This window comes from Hemitrygon akajei, chromosome 29, assembly GCF_048418815.1.
Source record: "Hemitrygon akajei chromosome 29, sHemAka1.3, whole genome shotgun sequence".
In the NCBI taxonomy this organism is placed as follows: Eukaryota; Metazoa; Chordata; class Chondrichthyes; order Myliobatiformes; family Dasyatidae; genus Hemitrygon; species Hemitrygon akajei.
The window spans coordinates 46,108,572-46,128,062 of NC_133152.1; the positions used below are offsets into that span (position 1 = coordinate 46,108,572).

The 19,491-nt window shown below is 39.1% G+C and overlaps 1 protein-coding gene across 5 annotated transcripts in view; it reads left to right on the forward strand.

The window, feature by feature from the left end:
* ptpn11b (protein tyrosine phosphatase non-receptor type 11b) overlaps window positions 1-19,491 on the forward strand; it is a 142,271-nt gene that overhangs the window by 17,717 nt on the left and 105,063 nt on the right. The window contains exon 1 of one of the 5 annotated variants that reach the window (XM_073032325.1): window positions 12,605-12,797. The exons of the other annotated variants lie outside the window; for them this stretch is intronic. Coding sequence (XP_072888426.1) covers window positions 12,790-12,797 — 8 coding nt within the window. The 5' untranslated portion in view covers window positions 12,605-12,789. Of the gene's footprint in view, window positions 1-12,604; window positions 12,798-19,491 lie in introns of those variants that run through there. 5 annotated transcript variants of the gene reach the window in all.

The window sequence follows — 19,491 nt, forward strand, 5'->3', positions numbered from 1 at the left end:
CAGGCAGACAAATGGAGAACTGAAGTTGCACCTTGACGTCACCTGAAGATGGCCTAATTCTGCTCCTATGTTTTATGATCTTATGTGAAGCCTTTGTGGATTGCAAGATCCATATCAGCTGTTGTAATCTCACCTTCTGCTTAAATGGGTAGGGGTAAGGAAAGGGACAGTCAGATATGCAATCAGATCAATGTGTATTGATAAATCTGATGGCCTGGTGAAAGAAACAGTCCCGGAGCCTGTACGTCCACAGTGCTGTTGGGGGCGGGGGGGGGGGGGTGGATTTCCATGATTTTGACCCAGTTACTCACCATCATGAAGGAACAGCAATATGTTTCCAAGTCATGATGGTGAGTAACTTGGAGGGGAATTTCCAAATGGTGGTGTTCCCAGGTATCTGCTGTTCTCGTCCTTCTAGATGGTAGTGGTTGTGGGTCTGGAAGGTGCTGCCTTAGGAACTTTGGTGTGTTGTTGCAGTGCATCTTGTAGATAGTACACGCTGCTGCAACTGTTCGTCGATGGTGGAGGGATACCCCTACAGCTGTTTCAGCAACATGGTCAAGATGTTCAGATGTTGTTCAGACCAAACATCAGAATGGTGGAGCAGTATGATCTAAATGTCTTTGACCGTGGAATGATTGTTGGTACCAGACAGGGTGGTTTGGGTATGCAGAAACTGCTAATCTCCTGGGATTTTCATGCATCACAATATTGAGAGTTTGCAGAGAATGGTGCAGGAAAAGAAAAGTTCCAGTGAGCAGCAGTTCTATGGTGAAAATGCCTTGTTAATGAGAGAGGTCAGAGGAGAATGGCCACTTTTTCAAGCTGAACACAAGTTACAACAGTGGTGTGCAGAGGAGCATCTCTAAATGCACAGCATGTTGAACTTTGAATGGATGGGTTACAGCAGCAGAAGACACACCAGGTTCCACTCCTGTACCTAATAAAGAAGCCACTGAGTGAATGACCAGGCATTTATTATAACACGTGTTGAGCAAAGATTAAAAAAAATAGAATGCACAGAATTCTGAGAGAGCTTTTGTTTCCCTGGTGTGGGGATGTAAGGGCAGTCTAGCAATGGAGGTCACACTTAGTATCTAAGGTGAGAGACGTAGGACTGAGATGAGGAGAAGTTTCAGATGTAGATTTATCACTTGTACATCAAAGCATGTTCATTTGCATGAACAACTAATACAACCCAAGGATGTTCTGGAGGCAGCCCACAAGTGTCTCCATGCAGTTTGGTGCCAACATAGCATGTTCATAATGTTCAGCAGAACAACAAAGAACAAAACAGGAACAACAAATCAAACTTCATTCCTCCCTCCCACATTCAGTCCTTCAACCCCAGGACGGGCTATCTCTTCCTTCCAGTGGACTTGCAGACCCAGGGTTTTGGCCATCAGGCCTTGACTTCCAGACTGCTGATTCACTTTTAGGCTTTAGTCTTTGTATTGAACCCCAGGATTCACTGATGACACTTATTCTGCAAGATAAAAGGGAAAGTGGCTTTAAAGGTGTTGAAAATTGTTGTGTGCTGTCTTAATGCAATATGTCTCTGCACGTCAGCCATGGGAAGAGAATGGCTGAAGGCAAACTGGAATACATGTCACCTGATGGAATAGATGTGAAAACATGCCTTTGCATGTACAACATGGTGCAATACTCAGTGTTATCATTTCAGAAGATCTGTCCTGGGTCCCTCATATACATGCCATTACAAAGAAAAGGCACTGTGCCTCTACTTTCTTAGAAGTTTGCAAAGATTTGGCATGTCATCTAGAACTTCGGCAAACTTCTACAGATGTGCTGTGGAGAGTATATTGACTGCCTGCATCGAGGCCTGGTATGGAAACCTCAGTGCCCTTGAACGGCATTGCCTTCAAAAAGTGGTGGATACAGCCCAGTCCGTCATGGGTAAAGTCCTCCTCACTAGTGAGAACATCTGTATGGAGCGTTGTCACAGGAAAGCAGCATCCATCATCAAGAACCCCTAGCATCCAGACCATGCTTTCTTCTCGCTGCTGTCATCAGGAAAAAGGTACAGGAGCCTTGGGTCCCATAGTACCAGTTCAGGAACTGTTATTACCCCTCAGCCATCAGGCTTTTGAACCAATGAGGGTAAACTCACCCCAACACTGAACTGTTCCCACAATCCTTGGACACATTTTCAAGGACTCTATATTGCATTTTTCTCAATATTTATTGCTTATTTAGTTACTATTTTTTTCTTTTTATATTTGCACAATTGTGTTTTCTCTTTTGCACATTGGTGTTTGACCTTACTGTTGTGTGTGGGACTTCATTAATACTCTTGTGTTTTTTTTTGTATCTACTGTGAATGTCTGTAATAAAAAACGAATCTCAGGGCAGTATATCATGCCATATATGTACTTTGATAATTAGTTTGAACTGGGTGATGGGGGTCATTAATAATGTCTGCTGCCCTCCTGAGGCACCGCCTTTTGAAGATGCCCTTGATGGTGGAATTATATTCTTTACACTACTTGCAGTGGTTGTTGTGGGAAGCCAGTTTGAGTATTTTTGGTAAGTCGGCAAGCTATGCCTTCCTTGGGCTATTTATTACAGCTTGATGTTGTAGCATGACTGGACAAAATCCTGTCATGTGACAGCACGTGAAAAGCTGAAACTGCATTTCGATGTAAGCAGATGGCAAGCCAAACTGTAACCCAAGGTAAAATAAAAATGTAAATACCAGGCAATACATTCCATCCAAATATATGACTTTTAGTTTGTCATATAATGAATATTGAAAGACCTAGATAGAGTGGATATGGAGAGGATGTTTCCTATGGTGGATGAATCTAGAATCAGAGGGCACATCCTTAGAATACAAGGTCATCCCTTTAGAACAGAGGTGAGGAGGAATTTCTTTAGGGAGAGGGGGGGTCAATCTGTGGAATTCATTGCCATAGAACGTTGTGGAGACCAAGTCATTGGACGTATTTAAAGTGGAATTTGATAGACTTTGAGTACTCAAGGCATCAAAGATTACTGGGAAGAAGGCAGGAGAATGGGGATGAGAGGGATAATAACTATAGTAGAATGGCAGAGCAGACTCAGTGGACTGAATGGCCTAATTCTGCTCCTATGTCTAATGGTCTCATGGTAATCTATTGAACTTTATCGACAGGATATCTGTTACTTGAATGTTGGATTTATTATTTCACACTGAATGTGTCACAGAATTTGTCTCGAACACCTACAATTGTCTACTTTGCATACAAATGTATTTCCAATTTGACACCCATGTATACATATTTGTTCTATGGAAATGACCAACAACTCTGATAGAGGCAGATGCCAAGTTGTTAAGCTCACTAGTGGGAGGTGGTGCTTTAGCACTGCTGGCCCACCACCTCGAGGGAGTCTTGATTATAAGCGGGCTGAAACTCCTGAAGACAGGTGGCAGATCAACTGATGATCCCACTGATGATAGCACAGGACAGTTAACATCTTAGTCCACGTGCATTTTCAATTCAATTCTATGAGTTACATTGGCTCCCATATTAGGAACGTTGTGCAACAGTGCGGATGTTATGGAAAATGAAGAGTATGCTGACCAAAATGTCAGTCAGCGTGTATCCCTGATACCAACAATGCTCATTTTCAACTCTGCAGCCAAATGCCAGCTATTCAAACAATGATTATCTTTGCTATGTAAATACTTCAATAAGGACTTTTGATTAGTTACTGATTTAGATTTGCTGAGTTAGGCTTTGATTTAACCAGCAACTTGTACTTCTACATTTAACTTGGAACAGTGAAAATTCATAGGAATGAAGGACTGCTGATGATATATTTCCAAGTCAGCATGATGTGTGGCTCGGAGGGCAACTTCTCAGGGATGATATTCCTCATGCTTTTGCTTCTATTTTTCTCTTAACTTGGTAGAGGTTGTGCGTTTGGAAGGTGCAGTCTATGGAGTCTTGGTGAATTAAGGGTCATAGAACATTACAGCACAAAAAGGCCCTTTGACCCATCTAGTCCATGCCAAACTATTATTCTGTCTAGTCCCATTGACCCAAACCTGGACCCCTCCCATGCATGTACCTATTCAAATTTCTCTTAAACGTTGCAGTAGAGCCCACATCCACTATTTCTGCTGGCAGCTCATTCCACCTTCGCACCCCCCTCTGAGTGAAGAAATGCCTCTTCATGTTCCCTTGAATCTTTTCACCTTTCATCCTTCACCTATCACTTCTAGTTCTAGTCTCACCCAACCCCAGGTGAAACAGCCTGCTTTCATTTACTTTATCAATACCCCTTATAATTTTGTATACCTCTATCAAATTTCTACGGTCCAGGGAATAAAGTCCTAATGTACTAAGCCCTTTTCCTATAACTCAGGTCCTCAAGTCCCAGCTTGTTGTCCAAGTTTTCAAGGTGTGCAGGATTTGAGCAATCAATGTGAACAGTCACCATTAACCACATGGTTATGTTTAGTGTGCAGCTTACACACACAAGGTCATTGTGTATATAATAAGCAGCATTTTGTCACCTGTAGTATTGTAGGACAAACTATTGGATGTTTAGTGGTTCTACATTCCCTTTGACTGTGGGATTACTGCTGCACACTGCATTGTGGTGTGTAATGGCATGACAGAATGTAGAACAGTACAGTAAAGGAGCAGGCCCTTTGGCCCACAATATTGTGACATTCCAATTAAGTTATTAATCAAATGGTGAATTTAACTAATCTCTTCTGCCTACACAGTGTCCATATCCTTCCATTTTCCTCACATCCATGTATCTGCTGTCTTCACCACCACCCCAGGCAGTGCATTCCAAGCACACACCACTCTGTACAGGAAAAATGAAACATGCCTCTCACATCTCTTTTAAAATTACCCCTCTCACCTTAAATGCATGCCCTCTGCTATTAGAAATTCAACCCTGGGGAAAAAGATACTGTTTGCCCACTCTATCTATTCACCTCTCATAATCTTATAAACCTCCATCAGATCTCCCTTTAGCCTCCGCCACTTCAGAGAAAACAACCCAAGTTTGTCCATCCTGTCACAATAGCACATTCCCTCTAATCCAGGCAACATCCTGATTAAGCCCTTTCCAAAGCTTCAGCATCCATCTGATAGTGGATGACCAGAACTGTGTTCAATACTCCAGATGCAGCCTAACTGGAGCTTTATAAAGCTGGAGCATAACTTTCTAACTTTTCAACTCAATGCCTCAATGAATAAAGGCAGGCATACAATATGCCTTTGTAATACTTGTGTAGCCACTTTCAGGGAACTTTAAACTTGGCCCCACAATCTCTCTGCTCATTGACGCTGTTAAGGGTTTTGCCTCAGCTCCTGTCAGCAAAGCACTGGAAGCAGCTCTAGTGGAGAAGGAGGAAGGGGGATTGTAACTAGGGAATCCCCTTCCTCGTTGGTTTTGTCTGTAATAAATCCTTTGGCCTGCTTACAATAAACAGAATTATACTTCCTCTTTCAATAACAGTCCCCTTTCGTTCTTTTCCTCTGTTCCTGTCTATTGCAGCTTTTTCTTCATCGCACTGCCAAAATAAAAGCCAGTATAAAATCAGGATTCCACTTGCAGGCAGAGAACATCTCTTCTACTCCTCATTTATGCTATATCTGAAAATTATGGAACCTTCTCGTTTGCCATGTCTTCAGCTAAATTGTACTCATCTCCACAATGACTCTCATCAGTTAATAAGGCATAATGGACTTCCACTTAAAGTGTTAAGGAGTACAAATTGCTACTCATGAAATTGGAAGTCCTCCTGATGCTGTGTGCTAAGGTTGTCTGGGCAATCAAATCAGAAGAGCTATGTCTCTTCTTAAGTTGGTCATAATTCTGAGATTTTGTAAGGCATTGTTCAGACCACTTGGAGTATTATGAGCAGTTTTGGGCTTCTTATCTAAAAGTGGATATGCTACTGTTGGAGAGGGTCCAGAAAGTTAATGAATGAAGAGTGATAGCTCTGGGCCTGTACTCACTGAAGTATAGAAGAATGAGGGGTTATCTCATTGAAACCTATTGAGTATTGAATTGAAAAGTCTAGAAAGAGTGGATGTGGAGATGTTTCATGGAGTGGAGGAGTCTTAAAACCAGAGGGCCAAATGGCCTAATTCTGCTCCTATGTCTTATCGTCTTAATTGTACTATGCTGTCTGCTCTGGGTGAAATTTAGATAGTTAAATCACACATTGTCACATTGTTATTTTCACTCCTGGATTGGATTCTATCTAACTTGTCTTCCTCTGACAGTTGGGACAGCTTTTTAAAATCTTCATCAATGGAGAATCTTTGATTTTCAGCAAATACAGTGCCTTGGGAAAAGTATTCAGCACCCACATCTATTTTCACATTTTACTGTCTTATTTTCTAAATTTAAAATATATTGAAGTAGGATTTTTGAGCCAATCTACAAAGTGTATGGCATCATGTCAAATCGAAAGAGAAATTTCAAACCCTATCAACAATTTACTAAAAATTAAAAACCAAAATTGTGAGGCTGAAAACATGTTCTTCCCTTTTATATTGTAATTGCTATGCTAACTTTCCTCAGGTGCAATATATTACCTTACCAGTTCACCCAATTTGTTGATGTAGAAAATTGGAGGATCACCTATTTTCAATGATTCGTAAGAATAAGTGCCCCTTTTTCTGAAGGTCCAACGGTATGATAGATTTTCAGTAGACCAAACCAAAATTCAAACAAAAGAGCATCAAGACAAGTCAGAGAAATGATAATAGAGAAGCACAAATCTGGGAAAGGATACAAGACCATCTGAAGATACCTCAGAACTTAGTGCAGTCTGTCATGAAGAAGTGGAAGAATACGAATCCACAGCCACACTGCCTAGGTCAGGCCATCCTTCTAAACTTAGTTGGAGAATGGCACTTGTAAGATAGGCTACTGTGATGTCAATAGTCACTCCGAATGAGCTGCAACACCATCTCGACAGTAAAGTATGGTGGAGGTAGCATTATACTGTGGGGATTCTTTTCAGTAGCATGGACTGGAAATCTGGTTAGGATTGATGGGAAGATGAGTGTGGTTAAATACAGAGAGATCCTGGATAAAACCTGCTAGCCTCTGCCAGAAAGATTAAACTGGGGGGGAAGTTTGTCTTTCAGCAGAACAACGACCCAAAACACACAGCCAGGACAACCATGGAGTAGCTTCAAATGAAGAAAATTGATGTCCTTAAGTGACCCAGTTAGAGTCCTGATGGTAACCAGATCGAACACCTCTGGGAAGACCTTATGATTGTTGTCTATTGCTGCTTCCAAACTAACCTGGCACAGCTTGAGCAATTTTGCAAGGAGGAATGGGAAAATCTTGCTCTATCGGGTTGTGCAAAGCTAATAGGAGTCTTATCCAAAAAGACTGTTGGTTGTAATAACTATCAGAGGTGAGCAAAAGTGGATGAATACTTTTGAACTGCTGACATCTCAGTTTTTGATTTTTTGAGTTTTTTGTGCTTTACAATTTTCTCTTTTTTTGGATTCTACTGCAAAAAAAAGAAGCATGTGATTTACAAATAAAAATTCTCAGTTAAATTGATCAAAATCCCTGTTTTTAATACTCATTTATGTGAGCAAAGGATTGGAGGCTGAATACTTTTTCAAGGCACTGTAATTTGACAAATGAAAGAGATAAAATGAAATTATTATTCCCCATTCTGGCCTCCTATCTCTACTCCTTATCTACCCATCACTTCCCCCTGGTGCCCCTCCTCCTTCTCTTTCTCTCCTGGTCTACTCTCCTCTCTTATCAGATTCCTCCTTCTCCAGCCATCACCTTTTACACCTATTACCTCCCAGCTTCTTACTTTGCCCCTGCCCTCCCCCACCCACTTGGCTTCACTTATCACCTTCCAGCTTGTTCCCCTTGTCTTCCCCCCACCTTATTCTGGTATCTTCCCCCTTCTCTTTCTGTCCTGATGAAAGGTCTCTGCCTGAAATTTTGACTCTTTACTCCCCTCCATAGATGTTGCCTGACCTGCTGAGTTCCTCCAGCATTTTGTGGGCTTTGCAAATGAATTTTCCATTGCTTTTCTACAGTTGTTTAATAAATGGGTCCTGGCTCAATTCATCATCTTCAACTATGCATAAGGCAAAACTGACTTCAGAAACATTGGCAGTAGCATGAGTAAAATTGATTTAAAAATGTCATGTTTGTCTCTACAATTACTTCTGTTATAAAACAAGATTTAAGAGGTAGAATCTTTTGCAGGCTTGATAAGTTTAGACAAAATATATTTTAACATAAAACTATAAGTCATTTGTTTAATAGGATTGGATGAATTCTACTTTTGTTCTGAATCGCAGTATGATGCAGAAGAATGATTCCTTGAACTGTACAAAATCCAGAACATAGACCATAGAATAGTACAGTAGAATAACAGGCCATTCTGCCCACAATGTTGTGCTGAACCAATTAAATTAGTAATCTATATTGTCCTCTGTGGTATGGTTAATTGCACATGCACTTTGCAATTCAGTTCCGATGAAGACAACAGAGCGTGCAACAAAGAACAGAAAGCTTTTCTGGTCTTGAGCCTTGAAGCGATCACAATATGAAATAAAGATTTTCATAGACAGGAAGCCAGGATAGAAATCATTTTATAGAGAGGGAACTATTGATTATATTGCATATATAACCTGGAACTTTGATGGCTTTGAGAATATTAAAATCCAAGTATAGAGTCATAGAAAAGTACAGCACTGATACAGGCCCTTTGACCTTTCGACCTGCACCTGAAATTTTAGACACAGGATTTATTCTGTAGTAAATGGGTGTAAAAATCCAACAATAAAAGCAGCAAGTGGGCACCACAGTAGCATAGCAGTTAGCATGATGCTATTACAACTCGGGGCTTCAGAGTCTGACATTCAATTCCAATGCCAACTGTTAGGAGGTTATACATTCCTCCCTGTGGACACGTGGGTTTCCTCTAGATGCTCCAGTTTCTTCCTACAATCCAAAGACATACTGGTTATTAGGCTAATTGGTCATTGTAAATTGTCCTCTGATTAGGCTAAGATTAAATCTGTGGGTACTGGGCAGTGCAACTTGTGGGACCCGAAGGGCCTGTTCCGCGATGTATCTCTAAATAAATAAAATGCAGCCTTGAATATCATTAAAACCACAGCTGCACTTCATTCAAGGAGTGACATTTTCAATATGTTTTCTGTTGCCAACAGTAGGTAGTCAAAGATCTCGTTTGTTCACTGAATGCCCTCAAGAACGGCTCCTAACGCACATTCAATCTGACAGAAAGGAAATATTGCCAGTAACATCTAGATTTCACACCACAGTTTGTGTGTACTCCAGTCAAGTTTTCTCTATTAACAGTGAAATTGTTGCTTCTCATTGCCAAAATGCTACTTTTAATGGAAAATTCTAGGTGGTTATGCTTCACAAAATAAAAAATTATACTAAACATACCAAATTTTTCTACAGTGTTCATTTATTGCTTCAAGGTAGCAGTATAAGAAAGCCTTTTAAATAAGGCAAATACATTGAAATCCGAACTGCAGCAAGTTCAAAGTCAGTTTATTATCAAAGTGCATGTATGTCACTATATACTACCCTGAGATTCATTTTCTTGCAAGCATTTACAGTAGATACAGAAAAATCCTTATGAAAAGGAGATAAGGGAATTCATCTGCTTAACTCTCTTCAACAGTGAGGTATGAAAACGGGCATAATGCTGTTCTCAGATTTCTCCTCCAGCTCTTTGCCTTTTCCACCTATCACCTCCCAGCTTCTTACTTCATCCCACCTGGCTTCAGTTATCACTTTCTAGCTTGTCCTCTTTTCACTCCCCCACCCTCTCATTCTGGCATCTTCCCCCTTCCTTTCCAGTCGTGATAAAGAGTCTTGACCCGAAACATCAGCTGCTTATTCACTTCCATAAATGCTGCCTGTCTTGCTGAGTTCTTCCTGCATTTTGCTCTGGATTTCAAGCATCAGATGAATCACTTGTGTTTATCAATTGCAAAAGAATTTTTAAAAATTATGGCCATGTATGAATCGAAGCAAAGAACCCTATGACAGGCAGTGTTATGTAACAATGAAAATTGCAATTACACTCATTTCAAATCAAATAGCTATTAAACAGCCTATAACTCAACAACAGCTTCAGGTTTCCTACTCTTAGATTTCTTCATGCCTTCAATTTCAATTGCTACTCATGTTCAGTCTTCCTTCAGAGACTTGGTCAAAGGAGATTTATCATCTAAGTGCATATATATCATCATATACCACCCTGAGGTTCATTCTCTTGCAGGCATCGGTATCAGATTCAGGTTTAATATCACTGGCATATATTGTGAAATTTGTTGTTTTATGACAGCAGACCATTGCAATACATAATATAAAGCTATAAATTATAATAAATATATACAGAAAAATTATATCAGTAGTGCAAAAAGAGAGCAAAAAAAAGAAAATAAATAGTGAGGTAGTGTACATAGATTCATTGTTCATTCAAAAACCTGTTGGCTTTGAGAAAGAGGCATTCATGGTAAATACTAAGAAACACAAAAAAAGAAAAACTGTACACGAAGGTGGACAAACAATTAATGGGCAAAAGACAACAAATTGTACAAATATAAAACAAAAGCAAATATTACTAATAAAATAAGTAATAAATATGTTTATAAAATCGCTTCACCTCAGCCAAGAACTTAATTTCATCATTGGGCACTGAACCTTGTTTGTAATTAGAAAGTTAATTTTCTTAATCTTCATTTAGAAGTTTTTAAAATTGTATATTAAAACACTGTGAATAGCATCATATTTTCCATTAATTTATAGATTAGTCATTTCATGATCAACCCTGAACAAATCTTTATTTAACTGTCCAAACATATGTACTTCATTCCAAGCTTGAAAAATCAATGCCACATCGATCTCTGGATATCAAATAACTAACATTTGTCACTAAGTGAGATTGTACAATTTAAACAACTTCTGATTTTGCAACACTATACTCGAAGGACAGGTTTAATACAAGAATTTGCTTTAAAACTTTCAACTTTTCCCAATCCTTTGCACCAGAAGCAACAATCTAATGCAGACTCTTCTATTTACATTTCCTGAATCCTAATGAAGGATCTTGGTCCAAAACATTCATTATTTATTAATTTCCATAGATGCTGCCGGACCTGCTGAGTTCCTCCAGAATTTTGTGTGTGTTGCTCTAAATTTCCAGCATCTGCAGAGTCTCTTGCGTTTATGTTGAAAAGTAATTGTCTGCAGTGGCTTGAAATTATTTCTTATTATTCCTTAACATCAAGTAATTCAAAATGAAAATCCAAACAGCATTGAGTTGTAATTTTAGGAATGCTAATTATCGTATTGATTCAAAGTACAGTTATCATTGAAGTATGTATACAGTATACAGCCCTGAGATTTGTCTTCCCACAGCCAGCCATGAAACAAAGAAAAAGCATGGAACTTGTTAAAAATGATGCAGAATGCAATTGGTATTTCCAGAGAATGAATGTACCTATCTGAACCCTGCCAAGTACAGATTTTGTCAAATAGATAAATTTTTATTGGAGTTAACTTCAGAGACTGATTGTCATTTGTTAAAATCCTTTAATTATTACTGTAGCTTTAAAATTGGTTCAACTTATCTCTGCTAGTTAACAAAACCTGTCTAGGACTAGAGGGCGCAGCCTCATAAGGGTGTCACTTTAGAACAGAGATGAGAAGGAATTTCTTTAGCCAGAGGGTGGAGAATCTGTGCAATTCATTGCCACAGACGGCTGTGGAAGCCATGTCATTGGATAGTTTTAAAGTGAAGCTTGCTAGTTTCTTGATTTATCGGGATGTCAAAGGTTATGGGGAGAAGGTAGGAGAATGGGGTTGAGAGGGATAATAAATCAGCCATAAACGAATAATGGAGCCAACACATTGGGCCAAATGGCCTAATTCTGCTCCTATGTCATATGGTCTTATGGTCTGTTGAAACAAAAGGTACTCAAGTTCTTGTAGTCCCAAATATTGTAATGGTCTGACCCTTTTTGGAAATGACGCTAACACTGTCATAGTAGTTGTTAGTTCTTGGCAGCTGAATCTGGGTATTAAACTTGGGAATAAATCTCTGTAAGGGATTTTTTAGTACTGGAGTATTTTAGTGCACTATACAACTATTCTTGAAAAGGAATAAGGAAATATTTTCATCCTCCCAGAGTATCTGTCTGTACATGTTTCATTCTGAAAGCTACAAGATTGCCAGTCAGAAAAGTAAAACTGGGTTATGCATTCGGTTGACACTTGAGTGCTTGTGTAACAATCCTGTGACATGAAATGCTGGGCAAAGATGTTATTCCTCAGTCAATTCCATAAATACTAAGCAGAATATGTGTACAAATACTTTTAACAAGTAAATCTTCTAAGGCAACTAAAGTTGTTATATGGCTTCTAACCTGAACCAGCACTAAACCTGGTGGTATTTTACTTCCTAAAAATGTCTGCTGCTCTCCCTAAGATAGGGCTTTGATCTGATTTCCTTTTCCGCTGCACAACCTCATCGTAGCAGCTGCCGTCACTGCCTACTGTGGTACACTCCGAATATAAAATGCAGTATCTCTAAACAAGAGTTGCAAACTGTTAGTTTAGAAAAAAATTCATGTAACTGCCTGCCGACGCTCACCAAATATTAATTAAGCCCCTTTATTTTTTTTACAAACTTCTCTGAATTTTTTAACTTCATTATATTTAAGTTGGATTAACGGCTGTTGGCTTCATATATAGGGCTGAAGAGCTTTGGACAGTATGGTGAGGTATGGAAGATATAGTCATTTGTTTCTTATTAAAAATATGCTATGTTTTTTGTATGAAACACTAATTAAATGTCTGGTGGGTCTCTAGATCTTATTTTCTGCTGGATAAATATAGTAATCATGAATATTTTTTACTCGCTAAATCAATATAATAGAATTCTTTAAAAATACTTAATATCAACTTGAAATACATATTGATATGATTTGGCCTGCTATAACAATCTTCTAAAGTATTAAAGTATTCTGTACCTGAGAAATACAAAAAACTTCTGGTAATTTTATTTTTTAAGAATACTTCCCTTTTTAATATTATTTTGTTTATGAGCTCAGCATTGATAGTAGTACTATAATACTTCAGAATTTAAAATGATAAATTCAAGAGCTTTCTTTGCACTGCTTATAACAAATTTCATGACATATGCCTGTGATGTTAAACCTGATTCTGAAATGAACTGTGAAGCACAAAAATTGCCTCATTTGAAAATGAACACAGTGGCTCTATAGTAGATATATCTACATCTCCTTAAATATCTAAAAATTGTTGATTAAAAGTGTACTGCACAAACCGGTTGCTGTGAGATTATTGAAATTTCTGAAATTTCAACGCATGTTCTTTGAAGCAATCTTCTTTTCAAAAATTATGTTTTGTTAAAATTTGAGGTGCTTGTTCTATTATTTAAAAAATGAGATGCAATTTAGAAGAATTGGGCAATTTTGGAAGTCAGTGGGGTATCTTTGGATGTTCGCATAACATGTGAATGCCGACATTGATTACTGCTACTATTCACCTGCACATATTTAGTCCCATTAATTTTGGAAGAGCCATGAGTACATAAGTGAGCACAGCCAATAGCTGATATTCTATAGTAAGCTTGTTCACCAAAACTTCCCCTCGTAATTTTTTAAAAACTTTATTTCTGGTCAAATAAGTGTTTGGGTGTATTGTTCCATAAGAAAATGCAGTCATCTCGGAGTAAAATTGACCAAAACACTTTGATTTTGAATTTGGTTTGAATTTTGAGTTGGATTGGTTACAATCTCTCAGTGTGCAGTTTGACATTTCTGGAACAGCTGAAGATTCTATTGCTGGTTCTGCTGCAGTACAATATTTATGTAAAAATAGTTAAATTGTCGCTTTATTAGGAAACAGGCGTTAATTGTAGCAGTGTGCTATATACACCAGACATTTTTATTTTCAATGACTAGAAGTCTGCAACCATACATTTCAAAAATGCCATTCAATTATTGTCACTTAATTAATTTGACAATGAATTAGTTTACTTAACGGCTTGATGTTTACCTGCTATCAACCTAACACAAGTACTGAATACGTTGATGCATGGATCCAAGTCCTTCAATTATTGAATAGCAATAAATTTTAATCATGGTTGGTATGACAAAATTTTCAGTATCCAGCGTGAATAAAAATGTATTTTCATGTTTCATTTTTATCTAAGCTTCCATCTCAACTGATCCCTAATTGTTTGAACAACACACTCAAAATGCTGGTGGAACACAGCAGGTCAGGCAGCATCTATAAGGAGAAGCACTTATAGTCCTGGGTAATGGGGGTCCTTAATGATGGAAGCCATCTTTTTGAGGCTTCACCTTTTGTAGATGTCCTGGATGCTGAGGAGGCTAGTGCCCATGATGGAGATGGCTGAATTTGCAACTTTCTGCAGCTTTTTCTGATCCTCTGCAGTGGCCCCTCCGTACCAAACAGTGATGCAACCGGTTAGAATGCTCTTCACAGTATACCTGTAGAGATTTGCAAGTGTCTATGGTGATATATCAATTCCCAAATACCTAGTGAAATTTAGGCGCTGTCATGTCTTCTTTGTAATTGCATCAAAATGTTGGGCCCAGGATAGATCCTCAGAGATGTTGCCACCCAGGAACTTGAAACTGCTCACCCTTTCCCCGTCTGATCCCTTGATGAGTTCCCTTCGATTTCCCCTTCCTGAAGTCCTCAGTCAATTCCTTGATCTTGCTGATGATGAGTGCAACTAAATGTTCACCCTCAGTCAGTGGCACTAAGCTTATTACATAATATACCAGCACTTTGTACTCTGCCTCTGAGATTTACCCGGTATAATATGATGTTACTACCATATGGTGTTTTTATTGCTACCAATTACAGTTGAATTTCTAGACCTACTTGTTTTATAGTCTAAATCTTTAAAACTCACAGAATTCTAATGTTTGCTTTTATTTAACATCAGAATAAACTCAAAGTACAAAGAAAAGTTATTATCAAAGTATTGCTTTGCGATTCATTGTCTTGCAGGCATTCACAGTGGAACTAAGAAACAATACAATCAATAAAAAAATTACACACAAAATCTGACAAACAACAAACTGTGCAATTAAAAAGCAAATAATAATGATGGTTATTAAATAATGCTGAGAACATGAGTTATAAAATCCTTGAAAGCAAGTCCATAGGTTGTATAATCAGTTCAGTGTTGAGGTGAGTGAAGTTATCACGCAAGTTTAAGACTCTGATGATTGTAGGTAATAATTGTTCCTGGACCTGGTGATGTGAAACCTAAGACTCCTGTACCTCCTTCCTGATGGCGGCAGTGAGAAAAGAGCATGGCCTGGATGGTTGGGGTCCTTGATGATAGACACTGTTTGCTTGTGGCAGCTCTCCTTATAGATGTGCTCAGTGGTGGGGTGGCTATTTCCTGGACTGATCTGTATCCATCACTTTTTGTAGGTAAATTTATTTCTTCAACAATACAGCATGGTAAAAAGCCCTTCTGGCCCAATTAGTCCATGTTGCCTGATTACACCCATGTGACCAATTAATCTACTAAGCCGTATGTCTTTGGAATGTAGGAGGAAACTGGAGCACCCGGAGGAAACACACCAATCACAGGGAGAACATACAAACTCTTTACAGACAATAGTGGGAAATGAGCCCTGGTTACTGGCGCTGTAATAGCATTACGTTAACCACTACACTACTGTGCCACCTCAAATTATCCTTGCCTTGGTAAATGGTGAATTTAATCTTGCCTTGCCCACAGCTTTTTAATGGAATTTAAAAGTAAATGCATGAATTTGGTCACACTACTTTATTAATTAGAATTTGACAATGTTAACAGTGCTTTGCTTTCAGGAATTGTATTGAAAAGCTCAAAGGAAAATCCAGTAAAACACATTGACTGTCATTATGCTGGCTTTACAGAAGTGCAACTGAAAATAAAGGCAGAGTTTGACAGCTACTATGACATTCCAGCAACAATGAGTATGCTGATCTGTGAGTGTGGCGATCTCAAGCCAGTTTAATATCCGAGTACTGCTTCAAAAACAAGCTAACATAGGAAATATTCTCCACATTCGTGATCTCAGTTACATTCTACTGTAGCTTTCAGCCTCATTTGTGAATTTAATCTCTGATGGTATAGACGTAAACTTCTGGTTTTGCATACGATGGTGTATAGGGAGAGCATGTGTGGAAGTTGCAGTAAGACAAGGGTTAACATAATATCCAGGCAAGGATAGAGTGCAGACAGCTCAGGCAAGAAAGATCTTTGAAGAGCTTAGCTTCCCTTTGCACAGCAGGAGTCTATGAGATAGCGATCCAAGCCACACACACCAACTAAAGGGCAATTGCTTTACTAACTGCAAAATATCATTGTCAGCGTGTAGATTCTATTGACATTTAACACCTATATTGTGAATAGTGATTGTTTTTACAAGTAAGGTAATTGGCCATTGTAAATAGTGTCATGATTAGGCTAGGGTTAAATAGGTGGGTTGCTGGGCAGTCCGGCTCGTTGGGCCAGAAGAGCATGTTCTGTGCTGTATCTCTAAATAAATAGAATTCTCATAATAGATCTAAATTTTAATAAGTTCAGTTAGCTATGTAACTGATTATGTAAGACTCTAATGTCCTCTGAAATGAACTTTTGAGATACATTGGACTCGAAATGTACCCATATAAATGGGAAGAGCAAAATGTCATTTGAAATGTTTATGAAACATCAGAATAGGGAAGAAATGTGATTTCAGTGACTTTGACTGTGGAATGATTATTGGTGCCAGATGGGGGGATTTGAGTATCTCAAAAACTGCTGATCTCCTGGGAGTTTACAGAGAATGGTACGATAAACAAAGAAGCAGCCAGTGAACGGCAGTTCTGTGGGTGAAAATGCTTTGTAAATGAGAGAGGTCAGAGGAGAATGGCTAGACTGATTCACGCTGACAGGAATATAAAAGTAACTCAAATAACCACATGTTACAGCAGTGGTGTGCAGAAGACCGTGCCTGAATGTTCAACATGTCTAAACCTGAAGTGGATAGGCTACAGCAGCTGAAGACCACAAACATACACTCAGTGGCCACTTTTATTAGATACACTGAGTGTATTTCACAGATATTACTGTGACATTATGTTTGGAATCTCCCAGTTGTTTCGATGTCTCCCATTTCTCCTCTTTATACTATTTCTTTCGGATTTCTTCCAAAAGCACTGGGTTGGTCTCTGCATATGCACTGAGAATAGCTGGTTTTACCTCACTTCAAGTTCAAGTTTATTGTCATCTGACCTGCAGAGGAGGCAAAGTCCGTGGGTATATTTAAAGCGGAAATTGATGTCCTGACCATTCAGGAAACTTATCAAAGGATATGGTGAAAAGGCAGGTGTATGTGGTTGAGTGGGATCTGGGATCAGCCATGGTGGAAAGGCGGAGCGTACTCAGTGGGCTGAATGGTCTAATTCTGCTCCTATGCCTTACGGTCTTATATGTACAGCCAATTGAAGCAACGTTCTTCCAGACCACAGTGCACCCACAGTTATACAGTATATCTCACACAGCATGTAAAACAAAATGTTACCACAAATAAGTTAATAACATATAATTCAAAATACACATAGTGTGCAGCACAGATAAACGATAAGCAGCTCGCTATCCTAGTGCCGAGATTCAGTGGTGTCAGGTTATTCATTAGTCTCACAGCCTGAGGGAAGACTTGCTGCTCACTTGCTTCCCCTTGCCGTGGTTGCTAAATTCTGGTCGGACAGTTGGTCTGGATAAGCAGAATCTTTTTCCGAGTAAATATTGGAGAAAAGCAAAGCCTATTGTGTGTGTTCCCTTGTAGAAACTCTGATCCCTGAATATCAGTAGTCATTCCCAACCTGAGCTCCACGAAGCCCTTGGTTAATGGTAGGGGTCCATAGCATAAAAAAAGGTGGGAACCCCTGCTCTATTTAGTAACTGACTGATGATGAGCCTTGTGTTTCTGCAACTTTGGTGAATTCACTCCTGAGCTGAGCTATTGACATGTATCAACCTATCTATTCCACTGCGGTAAATCATCCTTACTCCACCCAACATGGCTGAAGTACTCCTCTAAACACTTACCTATTCCTATATTTATTATCTTTACCTGACTACTCTCATGTCCGCTTATCTAAGAAAAAATGTGTTGGTATTGGAGAGGGTCTCGAGGAGGTTCACAAGAATGATACCAGGAATGAAAGCGTTAATGTATGAGGAGTATGTGATGGCTCTGGACTTGTACCTATCACTGGGGTTTAGAAGAATGTGGGTGGATCTCATTGATACCAATCAAATTAGATAGAGTGGATGTGGAGAGCATGTTTTCTGCAGTGGGGGAGTCTAGGACCAGAGGCACAGGCTCAGAATACAGAGACATCCCTTTAGAACAGAGATGAGGAGGAATTTCTTTAGCCAGAGGGTGGTGAATCTGTGGAATTCATTGCCACGGATCACTGTGGAGGCTATGCTATTTGGTATACAGTGCCTGTAAAAAGTATTCACCCCTACCCCAGAAGTTTTCATCTTTTATTTTTTACAACATTGAATCACGATGGATATAATTTACCTTTTTTTTTTGAAACACTGATCAACAGAAAAAGACTCTTCCATGTAAAAGTGAAAATAGATCTCTACAGAGTGATCTAAATTAATTACTAATATAAAACACAACATAATTGATCACGTAAGTATTCAGTAAGACCATAAGACATAGGAGGAGAATTAGGTCTTCTGGCCCATCAAGTCTGCTCTGCCATTCAATCATGGCTGATCATTTAAAAAAAAATCTCCTCCTCAACCCCAGTTCCCGGCCTTCTCCACATAACCTTTGATGCCATGTTCAATCAAGAACCTATCAATCTATGCCTTAAATACACCAAAGACCTGGCATCCACAGCTGCATGAGGCAACAAATTCCAGAAATTCACCACCCTTTGGCTAAAGAAATTTCTCTGCATCTCTGTTTTGAAAGGGCACCCCTCTATCCTGACACTGTGCCCTCTTGTCCTAGACTCTCCCACCATGGGAAACATCCTTTTCACATCTATTTTGTCTAGGCCTTTTAACATTCCAAAGATTTCAATGAGATTCTCCCCCCCCCCCCCCCCCCATCCTTCTGAATTCCAGCGAGTACAGACCCAGAGCCATCAAATATTCCTTGTAGGATAACCCTTTTATTCAAGTCAAGTCAAGGCACTTTTTATTGTCATTTTGACCATAACTGCTGGTACAGTACACAGTAAAAATGAGACAACATTTTTCAGGACCATGGTGCTACATGAAATAGTGCATAAACTACGCAAAAACAACACAGAAAAAAACACTAGACTACAGATTTGCCCAGGACTGCATAAAGTGCACAAAACAGTGCAGGCATTACAATAAATAATACACCTGTACCTGGA